At 55.5% G+C, this 17,387-nt stretch overlaps 1 protein-coding gene across 1 annotated transcript in view; it reads left to right on the top strand.

The window, feature by feature from the left end:
• Window positions 1-17,387, top strand: part of PKD1L1 (polycystin 1 like 1, transient receptor potential channel interacting) — a 117,073-nt gene that overhangs the window by 24,644 nt on the left and 75,042 nt on the right. Inside the window, exons 19-31 of the mRNA XM_033087971.1 lie at window positions 451-593; window positions 1,181-1,301; window positions 2,449-2,560; window positions 5,305-5,500; window positions 6,283-6,339; window positions 10,031-10,243; window positions 11,038-11,280; window positions 11,782-11,892; window positions 12,001-12,158; window positions 13,292-13,392; window positions 13,615-13,807; window positions 15,127-15,210; window positions 17,041-17,248. Coding sequence (XP_032943862.1) covers window positions 451-593; window positions 1,181-1,301; window positions 2,449-2,560; window positions 5,305-5,500; window positions 6,283-6,339; window positions 10,031-10,243; window positions 11,038-11,280; window positions 11,782-11,892; window positions 12,001-12,158; window positions 13,292-13,392; window positions 13,615-13,807; window positions 15,127-15,210; window positions 17,041-17,248 — 1,940 coding nt within the window. The remainder of the gene's footprint in view (window positions 1-450; window positions 594-1,180; window positions 1,302-2,448; window positions 2,561-5,304; window positions 5,501-6,282; window positions 6,340-10,030; window positions 10,244-11,037; window positions 11,281-11,781; window positions 11,893-12,000; window positions 12,159-13,291; window positions 13,393-13,614; window positions 13,808-15,126; window positions 15,211-17,040; window positions 17,249-17,387) is intronic.

Below are 17,387 nucleotides of genomic sequence, written 5' to 3'. Positions count from 1 at the left end.
ACCTGTGTTTGTGGACGAGGCTTTCAGAGAGTGCAGGCCGCGTCCCGCGGGGAGGTCGGTGTACGAGCGCCGCGTTCTGCAGGGTCTCCACCTGGACGTGCGTGGCTGCCGGCCCCGTTGCTGTCTGGCCCCCAGGGGGACGACCTGGTCTGTCTCGTCCCCGACCTCCGCGCTGGGCGAGGAGTCAGTGACCAGTGTCACATCACTGGGTGCTGCGTGGCGTGCTCCTCGGCCCCAGCGTACGTCGGAGCCCCCGGAGGGCATGCTGACACAGACCGCTGCCCCCACCACTTTCTGGTCCTGCAGGTCTGGGATGACCCAGGAATCACAATTCTAGCAAGTTCCCAGGGTGTGCCTGTGCTGCTGGTCTGGGGACCCACCTGGGGACCATGTGGCTCGTTTTCTAAGCTGGTCATTGTTGGCGTAACCCCCACGTCGTCCTCTCTGCAGCTTCAAAGCAGGGCTTTCTAGGGAAGGCTCAGCTGTACTTGGCCGTCAATCCCACTCCACGAGGCATGGCCTGCCAGGTGCTGCCCCCCCGTGGCCTCGAGGCACTCACCATCTTCAGTGTCTTCTGCTCCTCTGGGGGACAGGTATGGCTCTGCGAGCGTCCCAGGAGCAGCAGGGCTGCAGGCGTGGCCAGCTGTGTGAGGCGGTGCTGGCTGCAGGGCTGCCCCTGGGGCTGGGGGTGGGAGTGCGGTGGCCTTGCTGCCAGCCCTGCGCCTGTCCCCTCAGGTGGACCCCCACCTGCTCCTGTCCCACGTCCTGCCCAGGGTGCCCCTCTGGGAAACCCACTGGGACCCTGGCCCTCACTCACAGCCCGGCTCAGATGCCCTGCCCTGAGGCCGAGACGTTTCCCATAAGTGTCCCCGTCCTGTCTCCTGTCTGCTGTGGCCCCAGTGGTGCAGCCTTGTCCCCTTCACCCTGAGGAGGCCCCCGCAGTCTGTGTGACTGGGGCGGTCCCAGGCCGGGGAGCACGTGACTTCAAGGGATGGGCAGCTATCCATGCTCCGTGGAGAAGGGGGAGGGCACCCCCGTGTGCACTGCAGTCCCTTAGTTGTCACGGGCTCCGGGCCTGTCTGCAAACAAGCCTGGGTGGCGCGAAGGCTGTGGGTCTTCTCGGGGTGCGACTCCTCTTGTTGACCTGAACTACTGTTTTGCTCTCCGTGGACGGATGTAGGATTTCCGCTATGAGTTTAGTTACCAGACAGGAAACGCCCCCAAACGCACTTTGTACCGCGGGACAGATGCCCAGTATTACTTTGTGCTGCCGGCCGGGGACCCCTTGGACGGTTATCAGGGTGAGTCACCAAGCAGATGGGGGTCGCGGGCCGTGCTTACTTGGGCTTCTACACCCCTTCCCCTGGGCTTCCAAAAACTGAAAACTGTGACAACTGTGTATCTAGAAAATATCGTTCTTACTCGTTCATCGTAGTCAAGTTCAGTGCCGTTTAGTTTGGTTGACTGCCAGCTCCTTAGTGCAGAAAGAGCGTTAGTAATAGACCTAAATTAACTTTTCATATCTGAAATCATAACAAATACCATGTGAATGATAAAATGCCAAGAACGTTTTATGTACGTGAATATTTGAGACTAAGCTGTTCCTCATTTATTAATGACGTGTGGTACCTGGTGGGCCTTGCACTTGTGGATAGACCAAGTCATGGCGTTCCCACCGGGAGGAAAGTGGGGGTGCAGGAAAACTGAGCTGTGACTGGTGTCCTCAGTTCTTCCCGCTGACCGCCAGGTCAAACCAGCCCCTGGAAACTGCTTCCATGGAGAGAGCATGTTAGAAACACACAGTTAGGAAAGCGTCTTGCTGGGTCTGTAGGACCCAGACCAGTGAAATGAGTCTGGGCCTGAGAGGGTGTGTTTTCAACTTCCGCATAATTCTGACGTGCAAGGCCAGAGTCTCTGGTCTAGACGTTTTCTTGATGCGGTCTGCTGAGGTTATTTTAGCCTGAAATCTGGGCTGGTCCATGCACCGGTTTATTCAGCTCTCACCTCCGCTTCAGGCCCAGCTAAGCCTCGCCTGACCCCAATTAGAACCCCTCGCACCGTAGGACACCCCACACTCCAGGGTGGCACGTCTGCTTTGTCACAAAATCATGGGGGCTTGAGGGTGGTTGTCACAGGCCCGAGTCTGTAAGTTCAAGGCTGAAATCACACCTGCCTTCTGCCTTCTGGGAATGTCCCTCAAAATGGACACTTACCCCACTTGTTGGTGTTGGACCTGCACCCAAGTCCTGAGAGCTGAGTCTGAAAGACACTTACACTCAGGCCTGACAGTTCCCACACCTGCAGGCGCGTGTGGGGCCCCTGCCGACAGGTACGTGCAGCACACAGGACGGGGCACACGTCTGTGAAAGGACCAGGGCTAGGGCCTCGGCTCTGTCATCGCAGCCGCTGCCCAGGCGGACCCCCTCTGCCATGTCCCTTCCCTTCCAGTCCTGGTGTCCACTGAGATCACAGACGGCAAAGGCTCCCAGGTGCAGCCGTGTGCTGTGGCCGTGACCGTGCTGCCACGTTTCCATGGGAACCGCTGCCCGGACGATGACATGTGAGTAAGGCCACCCAGGGCCACCTGGGGCACGCCTGTGTCCCCCAGCCGGTGACAGCCGACTCGCTGACAAGTGGAGTGAGTAGTGGGATGAGCAGGGCGGCAGGCGGCCGGCGCTGCGGCCTCACTCAGACCCACGAGGTCTATGCAGGGTTCCGAGGCCGTGAAGCCGACTCCTCTGTCAGCAGTTTCACTGAGGTGTCACAGGACACATAGCTCGCCCATTTAAGGTGCAGGTCCTTGGGTTTCACACACATACAGAGTTGTCAGTCCAGTTGGAGGGCTTTGTCATCGTTCCCCCAGACCTGGTTCTCGCGGCCAGTCACATCCCTCACCCCACCAGCTTGGTCCTTGCAGCCCCGCTGCCACTAGTCCACCTTCTTGCATGTAGTTCCCGTTCCGGACGTCCTACGCCAGTGGGTGCTGCCCTCTGCTCTCCTGGGACAGCTTCCTTCACTTCCTGTTTGGAGGCTCATCCCGCTGCAGCCGTTCAGAGCTCCATCCTTGCTCACTGAATAATGCTGTGCTCTGCGTGTGCCACACGTTGTTTGCCCATCATCGGTTGGTGGCACTGCGGCTTCCTTTGCTGTTATGAGCACAGGTGTGGACATAGGTGTGGACGTGTCCTCCTGGCACCCCCAGGAGGGGCTGCGGGGCCGTGGTAACTCGGTGCTTAGCATCTGGAGGACCTGCCAGACGGTTTCCCTGTGAGGCTGCTCTGCCCGGAGTTCCAGTCTCTCCGCAGCCTTACCACACTGTCCTTCGCCCTCTGGCCCTGACGGTGGCTCTCCGAGCTTCTGGTCTGCGTTTCCTAATGACTAATGAGCATGTTTCCACGCAATTCAGATCCTCCTTGAGGAATGTCTGTTCACATGCTTTGTTTTAAATTGGTTGCTTTGTCTTTTTGGATTAAGTTGTGAGAGTTCTGGATGCTGTCCCTTGTCAGATACGTGATTTGCGCATATTTTGCCCCAGACTATGGGTTGTGTTTTTCATGTGCTGTCCTTGGAAACGCAAGAGTTGTTAATTTTGATGAAGTCCAACATATTTTTCTCTTTGTTGCTTGTGCTTTTAGTGCCTCTAAGATATTATCACCTAATCCAAGGCCACAAAGATTTATTCCTGTTCTAAGATGTTACAGTATCAGCTCTTAGACGGAGCTCTGAGAGCCACTCTGTGTTCGTTTCTGTGTGCTGTGAGGTCAGGCTCAAGATCGCATGTCAGGTGTTCCAGCACCATAGGTTGAAAAGATTATTCTTTCCCCCACTGAATTATTGTCCCTTTGTCAAAATGCAATTGACCATAAGCATCAGTGTTTATTTCTGGACTCTCAATACTATTCCATTAAGCTGTATGTCTATCCCAGAAACTCACTGTCTAAATTACTGCAGCTTTGTAGTAAACTTTGAAACTGGGAAGCATGAATCCACTAATTTTGGTCTTGTTTTCAAGATTTTTTTGGTTATTCTGGATCTCCTGATTAATGTTTTGTCAGTTTTTACAAAAAAAGCCACGTGGGCTTCACTGAATGTGTCGGTCACTTTGGGAATATTACCATCCGGACATACGAAGTCTTGTAATCCATGAACACAGTTCTTCCGTTTATTTAGATCTTTAACTTCTTTTAGCAGTATTTTATAATTTTCAGTGTACAAGTGGTGAACTCTTTTGTTAAATTAATCATAAGTATTTTGTTCTTTTTAATGCTATTGTACATGGAATTTTTTTCCTAATTTGGGGGGAGTTTTTAGTGCTTGTGTGTAGATAACCATTGATGTCCACACACTGACCTTGTGTCCTGCAAGCTTGCAGGGCCCACTTATTAGCTCCAGCAGCCTTTCCATGCAGTCCTTGGGGGTTTCTACGTATCAGGTTGGTGCAAAAGTAATTGCGGTTTTTTGCAATTATTTTTAACCCTTTAAACCGCAATTACTTTTGCACCAACCTAATATGAGGTCATGTCATCTGTGAGTAGAGGAGTTTCACTTCTTCCTTTCCAATCTGGGTACCTTTCATTTCTTTCTCTTGCTTGATTGTCCTGGTGAGAACATCCAGCTCAGGGCTGCATAGAGGTGGGAATGTGGAAATCCCGGGGAGGGGGGGAAGCATGTAGCCCTTACCACTTGCTGTCCTTTACAGGGCTGAAGATGTTCCCTCATATTCCGGGATTTCAGGCTCTTCTGTCATGACTGGGAGTTGGACTCTGTTAGTGCTTTTACTAGGTCTGTTGAGATGGTCACGAGGGTGTGTCCCTTAGCCTATTAATAGGGTGTGTCACACCGATTGATTTTCATACTTGAGCCCCTCTTATTCCTGGACTAACCCCACTTGGTCATGGTGTGTCCTGCACGTCCAGTGTGGGCGCCCACTCCGTTGTTGGCTTTGGGTGCCACCCACACCCCACCTATCGGACCTTCAGCCTGCGTCACCTGCGTCACCACTGCGTTTCTGTTTCTCTGCCTGGCTCTGCACTGCTCTCCTTCGTGTGCGTATCTGTGTCAGTCTATCAGGCATCTTGTGCCTCTTCAGTTGTGACAAAGGGATTTTATAGAATTTGGATGTTACTCCTTACTGTCTTTCTAGAGCTCCGTCTGCACAAACCAACCCTTCCTTGAGTCATACTCTCTCTGCCCTGATCCACACAAAAAGCATTTCTGTGGCAAATACCATGTGCTCTGGGTCGGCAGCCTGAAACGTTTTGCCGTGGGTTGCCATGACCATGGTAACGCTTGTATTTCCTTCAGATATAATTCCAGCCTGAAAAGCCTGTCTACCCTCCAGCTGATGGGGAGTTACACCGAAATGAGGAACTATGTCTCCGTGCTCACTGCGGTGCTGAGTCGTTGGGCTAAGGAGGACGCAAGTCCCTCATGTGGCCAGTGGTCACGAATACAGGACGCATTCATTTCTTCAGTCTGCAGACTAGCTTTCCACGACCAGGTATGGCCCACAGCAGGGCGAGGCCAGTGGCCGTAAGTCTGCATCAACACAGTGGGGACGAAGACTGGTTGGCTCGCTGGCAAACGGTCATGTGTACAAAACGCAGTCAAGGAATGAGACCAGCTGGGCCCTCCAGTGCGGCTCTGACTCGTGGCTGTGGTCTCTCACCCACTGCTGGTTTACTAAAGAGAGACTGGAAAAAGCCACTCGTCACCGCAGCTAATTCTGCCCACGTTTCCGTGAGTGAAAATTCTGTAAACCCAATCTGATGTTATCTTGGGAACTATACACCAGAGTTGGGTTTATGACACTGCCACCTCCACGACCAGGGCCACATACTCCAAGGCTGTTGTCCCAAACCACAGCAAGTGTGCCACTCCTGTCCTGTGATTGTCACCCCACAGTCACATCTCAGAAGATACCTGTTCATTGTCATTATGATATTGGCATTTGAATTAATGTTTTTTTATTTCTCCATTGTTCTCTTACCCTTTATCAAAGTTCCTTCAGCACCGTCCCCAGCTCCTGTCACTTTCCTAATGGTGGGGGGAGGTGGCCAGTGGGGGCCCAAGAGAAGATGCTGCAGGGGCAGGAGACACTTGGGACCACGGTGATGTCTCTGCGAAGAATGTCGGTATCCCTCGGTGTCTTAGCTCAGAAACGTGGGGTCTGCTCTATTTGTGCACAAGCCAACTGAGTCATACGCTTTAAACTTGAGAAGCTAACTTCTCGTCCTCTCCTGCTGTTTTCTTTCCGTCTGCTCGCCTGTGTCTCCTGCGCAGGAAGAAGTGATGGGCTCTGTCCTTCTGTTGCGGGACCTCACAGGCTTCCCTAACCAGGTGAGCGCTGCGTCCCTCCAGGTGGGCTCCTGCCTTTTGCATAATGAGCACCCGGGTCATTCTTGAGGAGTACACTGTGCAGGGTCTGTCTCGACACTGAGATGGGAAACGGGACTTGCCCTGAGAATTCATTCGAATAGCATCGCACTCTCCGGTCGTCGGTGAAGAGCTGCTTTCTGATACAACAGCTCGAAAACCCCAAGTGGAAACAGGTTAACACAATTAAATGTGTCGCGGAGGGAGACTGCTTATCGTTAAGCCATGGGCAGGGTTCTCCAGCCTCACTCCGTTCTCAGAGCTCCAGCACCGTCCCGCCTTTTCAGCTGATATCCTGGCTGCTCTCCGCATGGGGACGTGGGGGCAGAATGCACAGAATCCCTTCCACACGACCTGCAGTCAGCCTACCCTCTATCACCTGGCAGGGATGTCCCCACTCCCAGCAGGGGCTCACCCTTATATGTGTTCAGAATCTCGTCCAGGGCCACCTCTCACCCCTCATGTCAGCCCAGTGACAGGTGCCCCGGTGTGCGGGGCTGTGTCAGCCCTGTGACAGGTGCCCCGGTGTGCGGGGCTGTGTCCGCCCAGTGACAGGTGCCCCGGTGTGCGGGGCTGTGTCAGCCCTGTGACAGGTGCCCCGGTGTGCGGGGCTGTGTCAGCCCAGTGACAGGTGCCACGGTGTGCGGGGCTGTGTCAGCCCAGTGACAGGTGCCACGGTGTGCGGGGCTGTGTCAGCCCTGTGACAGGTGCCACGGTGTGCGGGGCTGTGTCAGCCCTGTGACAGGTGCCCCGGTGTGCGGGGCTGTGTCAGCCCAGTGACAGGTGCCCCGGTGTGCGGGGCTGTGTCAGCCCAGTGACAGGTGCCGCGGTTTGCGGGGCTGTGTCAGCCCAGTGACAGGTGCCCCGGTGTGCGGGGCTGTGTCAGCCCAGTGACAGGTGCCCCGGTGTGCGGGACTGTGTCCGCCCTGTGACAGGTGCCCCGGTGTGCGGGGCTGTGTCAGCCCTGTGACAGGTGCCCCGGTGTGCGGGGCTGTGTCAGCCCAGTGACAGGTGCCCCGGTGTGCGGGGCTGTGTCCGCCCAGTGACAGGTGCCCTGGTGTGCGAGCCGTGTGGCCGCAGGAGGTGGGCCTGCCCCCACTTTGCCTCATCTGGTTGTGACCTGTGGTTCCCGGCTGCCTTTTCCATTCTTCCCTCTGCTGGATGGTCGTCACATGCTAGGGTCTCACTTATTAGAAAGATCCCTGCGGTGAGATTGTACCATGTCCCACTGACACCTCAGCCCCGCGCCCCTCTTTACAGCAGGACACATAGCGTGCGGGGTGCCTTGTGGTGGTCTCTGTCCACTGTCACTCACGCATTTTTAGGCTTCCAAACGTGGCTGCCAGCTCCCTGTCAGCCCTGAAGCCGCTGCTGTCCCAGTGCCTGGAAAGCGCAGTGCGGCCACGTCCACTCCCCCTCCTGCTTCGCTCACCCTGAAGGGACAGTCTGTGGGAGTGCACCTCCTCTGGGGACAGCTGCTTGGGACTCAGCGCTGCTGGCTCCGCCTTCTCCTTCACTGGGAGCTACCTCGCTGTGTCCTGACCCCACACTTCCCTGTCTGCACTTCTCCCGATCTGTCCTTTTACAGGAAAGCAAGCCGAGTGGTGTGACTGCACTTTCTCTCTGTAACCTGGCTCGGAAGGGTTTGCTTCCCGTGGCAACACGGCCCGTCCTACGGGCTCTTCACAAAAGCATGTCTGGCCTTGACACTCATTTGCTTTAAAACACTGATGTCTCCTTAGCACGCGAAGACGAAGTCCGTTCTCCCGCGGGTCACGCAGGACTTCCCCGGCCCCCCTTCCTCTCTGCCCTTCCCCTGTCACGTCTCCCCACGTAGCGCTGTCCGGGTTCGGTCACCGCATGTTTTTTACGTTGTCCCTTAGCCTGGAGGGGTCCCACTCCTCCTCTCCTGGGGGACAGCGTTTTCTCCTCCAGCCGAGACTCAAAGGCCACCTTCTCTGTGAACCCTTCCGAGTCCTGAAGGCAGAGTCCCTTCCGTCCGGGACAAGTCTGCACACGACTGTTAGAACCCTTAACACCTTTGCTGCACATGTCTTCCGACATGACTTACCTCCTCAGATCACACCTGTATTAGTGAAGTGACGTCAGTGTCTCTGGCAGGTGAGCCGAGATCTCAGCGGTTTTCCCAGCAGGCGTGTCCCCATTCACACGCGTTCCGCCATCCGCAGCTGGCGGTCAGTGGGTGGTGTCCCGTGAGCAGTCGGGACTCAGCCCCTCCACCTGACTCCCGGAGCTGGGGAGCGGAGGGGGTGCCCCACGTGTCGATCACGTTGCTTCAGTCCGCTCGCGTTCCCAGGCCACACCTGGATCCAGGTACCTGGGCAGTGACCCCGCATGAGGTCAGGACCACGAGCCTGGTGGCAGCCAAACGCTTCTGTCCCCCGTGGTCGGCCACAGCGCTCGGCTCACAGTGGTGGGTGGGCCGGAGCGTGGTGGCCACTTCTGATAAATGTCACTTGAGAAATGGCCAGTGTGAAGCCACACTGAGGTTTCTTCAACGCATTGTATTCTTTCAAGCACTTCTGTTCATTTAGACAAAAGATTCTTCTTTCCATTTGAGTCTGTTTTGATGGTGAGTTACCTCGTGTGCAGGGCCTGTCATAGTTTGAAAGTATTTGCAAGTGATTTGGACTTCCTTGTTGCTGAAGGAGCTTGATTTCAGGAAGTGTCTCTAAGCTGCACTGCTTAAGCACGACTGTCGGGGACGGGAGGCTCGCTTTCCTTTCTTGGATCTGCATGTGCTGAGCCATTGCCAGCAGCCAGGCACGAAGCAGAGGGTTCTGTCCTGTCCCTCAGGCTCTGGCGAGTGACGCTAAGTGCCATCTGGTCGACGTAAGAAGACCCGTCAGGGCCTGTCAGTGGACGAGAGGGTGACAGGATCCTGCCGGCGCAGCCACTGTCGGGGCTTTTGAAGCCAATTTTCAAAGACAAGTAGGAAAGGATCACGTGACCCTGTTGGATGTGACAGTGGCATGTGGGCGTGTGTTTGCAGAGTTCTCGTCAGCCGGCGTTTGTGGACAAAAAGAGCTCGCCACTCACTGCCCCCATGCCCCTAGTGCTGAGTGCGCACCAGGAGAAAACCCACTGCCAGTGAATGTGGGCAAATGCTATGCTTACAAGTCTCTCTGCTTTTGTGTGTTTGAAATGGTCCGTACTGCGAGTTAGGAAAAGAGAAAGCACAAAGCAGGCTTTTGCCAGCAAAGACGGGGTGAAGGCACTGCGGGGAGACTCATGTGGCATCGGGCAAAGGCCTCGGTTACTCGGGAGCAGGAAGAGGGTCTCTGGCTGGAGGACAGAATGGCTGTGGGCGTCAGGAAGCGACAGAGCTCTAGAAGGTGGAGGTGGGGCCAGTTCGGGAGGGATTTGTGAAGTGGTTGTTGGGGTTCAGAGCAGGAGCGTCTTAGCATAAAGAGCTGTTAGACCATTTCTTCCTCTTTGGTCGTTTTATGAGTCAGGAAACAGACGTCCGAGAGCAAATTGTGACGTACAAGGTTGGCCCAAACCTGAACGTGGCTCCGTTCTCTCCAGCCCTGGGTCAGCAGTTCCACTTTCTAGCCATAACGGAAGAGGCGGGAGGTGTGCGTCACGGAGAGGAAGCATCGTATTTACGAGCATGCCTCGTGTTTCTGTGTAGCTAAGCCTCGCGAGCGCAGCTCTCATCCTCAAGCACATCCGAACGCTGCTGGCCCCCAGCCCGCTCTCGGCGGCGTTTGTGGCGGACAGGGGACGGGCGCGTGAGCTCGTCCTTCTCGTGTCCGGGGTCTTGGAGGTGGCCGCCCGAGAACCACCCAGGAAAGCGGACCACCTGCGTGTGGAAGGGATTCAGGCCATCTCGGACGTATTGTTGGTAAGTCACACGGTTTCCTCCAGGGGAGCGATGCAACCATCCCTTCCCAGGGTTCCTTCCAGAACCCGGAAGCACCCTGGCTCCCGAGTGCTGTTTCTTATGCTGTGTGATAGTTTGACATGTGGAGATTTTCATTTTGAATTTTAATTGTTTCATGGGAATATTGAAATCTTCCAAGTGAAACTTTGGTTCTGTCCCATCCTCTCATTTAGGTAGGTTTCCATTTGGGATGTTGGGGACACGTTTTGACATAGAAGCTTCATTTCTCAGGATACTTCTGTGCTTGAGGAATGCAGTGCAGTGAGGCAGACGGTTTCTAGCAGCATGAATGTAAAAAGCTGCCCTGATGATGTGTGACTGCTACAGAGAACCCACCAAACTTTACTTCATTTATTTCTGCTGCAGTAACGATGGGAATTTGTCTCCGGGATTGATTGGGTTTCTTCACCTTGGGAAAGGCCACTGCTCTCTAGAAGCTTCTGTTGCTCCTCTCTCCTCATGTATCCCCCCTCCCGCCCAGACCTGCTGGTTTATTTCACTGACGGTGTAATGTTGGGAAAACTGGAACATAAATAAGTGCTCAGTCTGAACCTAGTGACAGCAACTAACACATTTGAAGCTCACAGCTGGCGCCCGCTGTGCACCGAGCCCTGGGGCCCTGCCCACAAGGTCACTGCCAGGTCCATGTGCAGTGGAAACGGTCCTGATCCTCAGCCTCCTTGGGGCAGGCTGCTCGCCCCTCCTGTCCTGCATTCCAGACACCGCCAGCACCCTCTCCCCGTGTGCCGTTCCAGGGCCACCTGTTCTTGGGCACCGAGCGCCAGCTCCACGTCCGTGCCGGGCCCATGGAGTTCAGCACGAGGCTGCACGCTGCCCCCCAGAACATCCTGCAGAGCCTGGGCTCTGTGCAGGTGCTCCTGCCTGCCGACCTGGCCGGGCCATGTCCCGCTGGGCTGCAGACACAGATCCCGTGCTACGTCAGCCAGCTCATGCTCTCCAGGAACGGCCCCTCCCCCTGGGGACGCGTCCCTGACCAGGTACTACAGCCCTCTGATGACCAGCTGGTCACCTGCTGTTCAGTTCCAAGCGGTGCTGCCGTTTCTGCTCCCCTTGGAAAAAAATCTCAGCAAAGCGAGGGGTTCCTGTGTCCAGGCTGTGGGGCCACTCTGACCCACCATCAGCCAGAGGCCGCAGTGGGTCCAAGGGTACGGCAGGGCCGGGGGCGGGGCACGGTCCCTCATCCTCCTGTGCCTCTCTGGTTATCTGCACTCAGCAGGTACGTCTTCTGTGTGGGCTTTTAAAAGATAAAAGTACTTTCAAAAACTTTAAAAATGATTAACTTAAGTCCGAGTGCTGCAAACGGAGCTCTGTGCTCCCCCAGACCCTGGCGTTATGACCAGTGAACTGGTTCTGTGTCACCCTGGGGCCCCGTCCATGATGTGACGTGACGGACAGTGTCACTGCTGGGCTTCGCTGTCTGCTTCTCCCCCTGGGCTGAATACTGGCGTCACCTGCGCTGGGGTCACCTGTGTCCCCAGGTGGGTGTCACGGTTACCCTGTCCCTGTACCGCTGCTCCAGCAGAAGGCCCATCCGCAGACAGTGGCTGAGAACGCCTGTGACCGTGGAGTTTGGGGAGGAAGCTGGCCCGGTAAGCACAGCCCCTGACAGCCACTGCGTGTAGGGTGCTGGCCCATTTCTAAGGCCTTTACTTTTCCAAAGGCAGATTTTGCTCAACTTGTTTTCCATCTGCTGACAGGGTAGCAGGAGAAATCGAGCAGTGTCTGTGTTGCTTCGGGACAGAGTGAATTTTCATCAGTTCTTCGGGCGTTCTGAGAGCCCCCAGGACTCTCTGCAGATCAGGATAGAATTTTCCAGGCCTGTGTCGAGAGCTTTCCCGGTCATGTTGCTGGTGAGGTGTGTGGTGGGCCGATGGCTGAGGTGAGAACAGGGTGGGAGCAAGAGATGGCGCCCGTATGAACACGTCATGAAAAAATTAGCGAACGAACTTGCACCTTTGAAGCAGTCGTGAGGCTCGTTGTGTAAAGAAATTAAGTGAAGTTTCTGTGGCCCTGGGAAGAAACATCCCCGTCTGTGTTTTCTGAGATGGGACCTCTGCCACTGAGGTGACTGGAGTGAGAAATAGCAGGACAGTCGGCGACCAAGGAAGTGGCCGCGTTAGGATCTAATTCCCTCTCACAGTGCAGACCGGGGCCAGCATGCTCTTAGTTTTCATTTCATGTTTTTCAAAAGTAAAAATGTTCACAGTGATGCACCTGAGAGGACTTGGTAAAGGAGTCTCCCTTCTCAGTGAGCTGCGTTGGTGAGTCTGGGGTGGAGCCACTTGGCGGTGACGTCACATAGGGACCGTCATACGTGGACACCTGCATCGGGCCGTAAGCGCCCACCAGGCCTGCACGGCCGACAGCCGTGGAGAGCGTGTCCTCGTCCTTCCCTCCTCTGAGTCCCCATGTCTCTCACGTGACCGAGATTTCAGCTGTTCCCGTTTAGGGGGCAGGGGCGGCGTCCACAGGGTCGGCACCAGCTCAGTTCTCACTGGGCTGCATGCCCATCGCCACCTGAGCTAAGCCATCGAGTGTCTGAGACCTGTCTGCCGGCTTAAAGAGTTTGGGTTTTTACTTAATCCTTTAAGTCGCAGACGAGAAAGGTCAGCTGGTTCTGAGCAGCTTCTCCCCTGCTGTGCATACTGTCCCCCAGCTGTCATTCCCGACTGCTGACGTCACCGTAAGCAGGTGATCATGCAGACACGCCCGTGCCCTCGGGAGCCTGCACTGTCCTCCTGCCAGCTGGCTGGCGACTGCTCTTGTTTCCTACCGAGCTTTTGGTTCTGTGATGAAATAAGGAATGGAAGTGTGCCACGTGGTCCTCAGTGAAAGACCCGGGAGGGCCGGGGAGTAAGCATCGTGTCCCCATTCATCCCAGCCTGCCTCCCGGCCCTTAAAAGGGTATTTGCACCACATCGTATGACTGAAATCTTTGAGAGGAAAAAATAAAGCGAAGTGAGCCATTGCTCTGTTTTTGTCCCCTAGGTTCTCTGAGAAGCCTACTCCTTCTGATTTTCTTGTGAAACAGATTTTCTCCTGGGACACACACATCATCCACATTTCTATCCCTGCGGCTTCACTGCAAGGTCAGCGGGCAGGACACACACCCTTCAGTTCTGTTCCTGTGACCTGCCTCTGCCCTGAGATCGCTGCGGGCACACTTCTTGTCTTTGCTCCATCCCCATTGTCTGCCGCTCGGTCCCCAGTGCCTGCTGCCCTGTCACCACTGTCTTCCGTCCGGTCTGCGTTTAGAATGGGTCACGCCTTTGTGCAGACTTCAGGTTGTCATGTTCACTCTTCTCTCTTAGACAGCACGTTGGGGTATCTGTCCTTATTCGATGCCGACCATGACAGGAAACCCCGGAACAAATATCTGGCCGAGGCAGTGAACTACAGTGTGCATTTCCAGTGGGTGCGCTGCCTGTTTTGGGACACGGGAGAGTGGAAATCTGGAAGTTTCTCTCCGCAGCCAGGAACGTCTCCAGAAAAAGTGAGCTGTAGGTATGGACACGCTATTGGGGGAAAGGTGGAGATTTTTAGTGAGTAGCTGCCTTTCCCCATGTGGCCCTTCTCCCCTGTGAAAATGGAGCGGTCTGTGCCGCCTGCGCCTCTTGCCCCCCAACTGTGAGCTCAGTGCCCCCTGAGTCACGTCCTCTGGAGGAGCAGGGTCCCGTGTGCCTGTCCCCTCTGCACCCAGGAGAGGGGCGTGGACCAGCACTCAGCCAGCTCTGTTGGAGAAGCGAGAGGACGGGTGGTTGGCAGAGCCGGGCGTATGGGCTCTGTTCACGAACGCGCCCTGATAGTCTTCAGGGGACACAGGGACAGTCGGCCACGGGCCTCTGCTTGCACCTGTCCAGGCCAGCGACCTCGTGCGCCCCGCCCCACCCCACGTGGTTGTGAAGGTGAACTTTCTGACACAAGGAAAGTCCCTACGCCAGCTGTGGCCTCCCTCTCAGGAATTTTCGGGTGTATCAGTCATGTCATGGGTTAGAAATTCTTCGTTATCTGGCTGCAAAACTGAGAATTCTGTTAGAGGCTGTTGTTGTCTTTTCATTAGAATAAGGAATACACAGTTATCAGGCACATTTAGAAATAGTCGTTTCCTTCTTAAGAAAAACGAAGCCATGAAGGACTGTATTTCGTGGCTGCCGGCCAGGAGGCAAGTATTGTCCAGGCTACACCAAGTGTCAATTGGGGTGATTCATCATCGCTTACTGCCTCTTATATTGCACTCGTTCTATTGCTGGGACATATCAGACTTGCTGGTAGAGCTCAGCGTTTCGTTCGCTGTTAAAGTATCCACGACTCATCCATGTGGCCATCCATTCGCCGTTATGCACTGCTCTCTGCTAGGCCAGATGCGAGAATGAATTCAACATGGCCCCGCTCACAGATGATAAGGATGGATTGGTCCCTGTTTTAAAAAGTTAGTCGTAGCAGTTGTCACGCAGGCGTCCCTAGGGACAGGATGTCTGTGACGCCAGGACTGGCGCAGGCCAGACGCATAGTCAGTCGTCAGTCCCTGGCCAGAGACACTCTGGGCTTAGGCTGGACTGTGCAGGGGCCGTAGTCGCTGAGGTGGCTGCGATAGCTCCCATGTCCACGGCGAGGACAGCAGTGTCATGGCAGCCGTGGAGCTGTGTGCAGACTCACCCGGGAAGGGTTGCCGGGTCGTCAGAACAGAGTCTCTGATTCTAACTCAGGTTTTAGCTGAGGACTTGAAACTAGGTCTGACTGCGGGGACTTGTCGTCACCCCCACCTCGCCCTGCCTGCTGTCACGCTGCACACACGTGGTCCCTAACCCACGTCTCTCTCGCAGCTATGACCGCCTCGGCACGTTCTCTGTCGCGAGAAGAAACCTGAACGCCAGCTTTGAAATGTGTGACATTTCCAAGTTACAGCAGTAAGTTCTGTTTTCTCAATCAGGTGCAATTTCCCTTCCCTCACACGTGCGCCGTGCAGGACGCCGCAGGTAGTCAGCAGGTGCCCGAATCCATGGTAGTCGTTCTCATTTTCCTCTGGGGTGTGCGTGTCATAGGTAGTTGGTGCTGAGATCGTGTGGTCCTCGTGTCCGGCCGTCTGTCCACAACACACTCACTGACAGGAGCGCACGAGCCAGCACGTCCTGAAGTGCCGCTCAGCTCAGGGTGGGTCTGGCCCCTGTGGCTGACCGGGTCAGCATCGACAGCGATGGCACTGCCTCGTCTGCTGTCCTGCTTTGTCCTGCTGTCACAGTGTCCCACTCGAGGAGATACATTGAAAACTCACCGCATTTTGTAGCCACTGTTTTGTGTACAACAAATATCCGTAGGCTCTGACATGTGGGTGGGTGTGGACAAGTGCGTGCGGCAGGACCCCCTGCCTCGTGCAGCCGTGTCCCCCACTCCATGCCTGGCGCTGGAGCAGCACCACCCGATGGATGCCGATGGCAGAGCCTGCATTTTCCGGTGAGTGCTAGTGTTAAGTTTTCCTCCCTTACACGGAGGTGACCGGGAACTCTGCCTTGCTTTATTCTTTAATCAGTCATCAGAGGGTTGATTACTGTGTCGACCGGAAAGCGGATCCGACACTTAGTGATAAGAAGTGATTTACTGACGCTACAGATGCTGGTGGCTGTGAAGGTCACCAGGAGTCCCGTGGTTGAGACTCGGGACAATAGGCTACACGGTTTCGGATGGGGGTAGGGAGTGTCGGGGGACGGGCAGCCATGGGGGTGTCCAGATGGAAACAGCACCTGAAGGCCTGGGGTGGCCAGAGTCCAGGCTAGGACAGGCTGGAGCCACGGAGCCGTGAGCTCCCTGCTGAGCTGAAGCTGGGGTTCGGAACACGGCTCCAGCCTGCGGGACAGTGCCCGGCCGTCAGACGGGGTCAGAGGGCAGGGTGATGGACAGGGGCCACGTCCTCACGCAGCACGGCCCCGTGCCCTCCCTGAAACCCGCCAGGGTCTGTAGGACACAAACCAGGCAGAGCTCCTTACTGGTTAGGGTCCCGGCCTCAGTTCCTTGCTGTGGGCCTGGGGTTCAATGATCCCCGCCAGTACTGGAGCCTGGGGACACGTGGTGACTGTACAGCAGATGGGGACCAGCAGATGGGGAACAAGTCCCCTGCCTTGTTCTGGGAGGCAGGACCCTTCATCATACCTGCACGTTGCCACTGTGACATGTTACGCCACTTACTCTGATAATGACAGAGGGTGGTATTCTGATCCGTAGTTCATGACAGAGTTCCCCAGAGAGAGCACGTGGTCCCCACACAACAGCTTCTGGACGTGAACCCACTCTGTCATGTGGCACCTTGGTCCGAGTCTGTGCTCGTGGGTGCTGGTCACTGCACACGGCAGTTCTGTGCCTGGGAACCTCTTGGTTCCACCTCGGCACCCTCCTCCCTGAGGGGCTGAGCCTGGTCCTCAGGCCCAGACACGGCAGAGGCCACCCCACCCTCCACCTGTCCCTTATCGGACACTTTGCCCAAAAAAATCAACTTTCTTCTTCAGTGAGTTGAAAAGCAAATCAGTGAAGACAAGCAGGGCTGTGTGTGTGTCTGTGTGTGTGCATGTGTGTACGTGTGCATGTGGGTGTGTGTCTGTGTGTGTGCGTGTGTGTACGTGTGCATGAGTGTGTGCGCATGTGGGTGTGTGTATGTGCGTCTGCCTGTGTGTGCACCCAGTGTGAGGGGAGTCGGGCAGTGTTTCTTTTCATGAGTAACCCTCTTTATTCCTCTCCTTTATTTACAGACAGCCAGAAAACCTGCTTCCCAGTATTTTTATTACAGTTTTTACGATTCTTTATGCACTTTTGGTTAATAAAAGCAGACATGTAGATCGTCGTGAAAGAAAGAAAGCTGGTTACATTTTTTTGGAAGAAAACGCCCTGCCCGGCCACCAACTGTACGCGGTCGTTGTGGACACTGGCTTTCGGGCTCCGGCCCGCTTTACCGCCAAGGTGACTGGGTGTTCTGGGAAATGCATGTGGGCGTGGACAGGTGTGGGCGAGTGTGCAAGCACAGCTCGGTGATTCAGCCATCTGTCCCATCGCCCTGCACTGCTGGCCCCATTTTCCTCCTGGGTGGGCTGGCTCACTT

Source organism: Rhinolophus ferrumequinum, chromosome 20 (genome assembly GCF_004115265.2).
Source record: "Rhinolophus ferrumequinum isolate MPI-CBG mRhiFer1 chromosome 20, mRhiFer1_v1.p, whole genome shotgun sequence".
Classification (NCBI taxonomy): domain Eukaryota; kingdom Metazoa; phylum Chordata; class Mammalia; order Chiroptera; family Rhinolophidae; genus Rhinolophus; species Rhinolophus ferrumequinum.
This window is presented reverse-complemented; position numbering and strand designations above follow the sequence as displayed.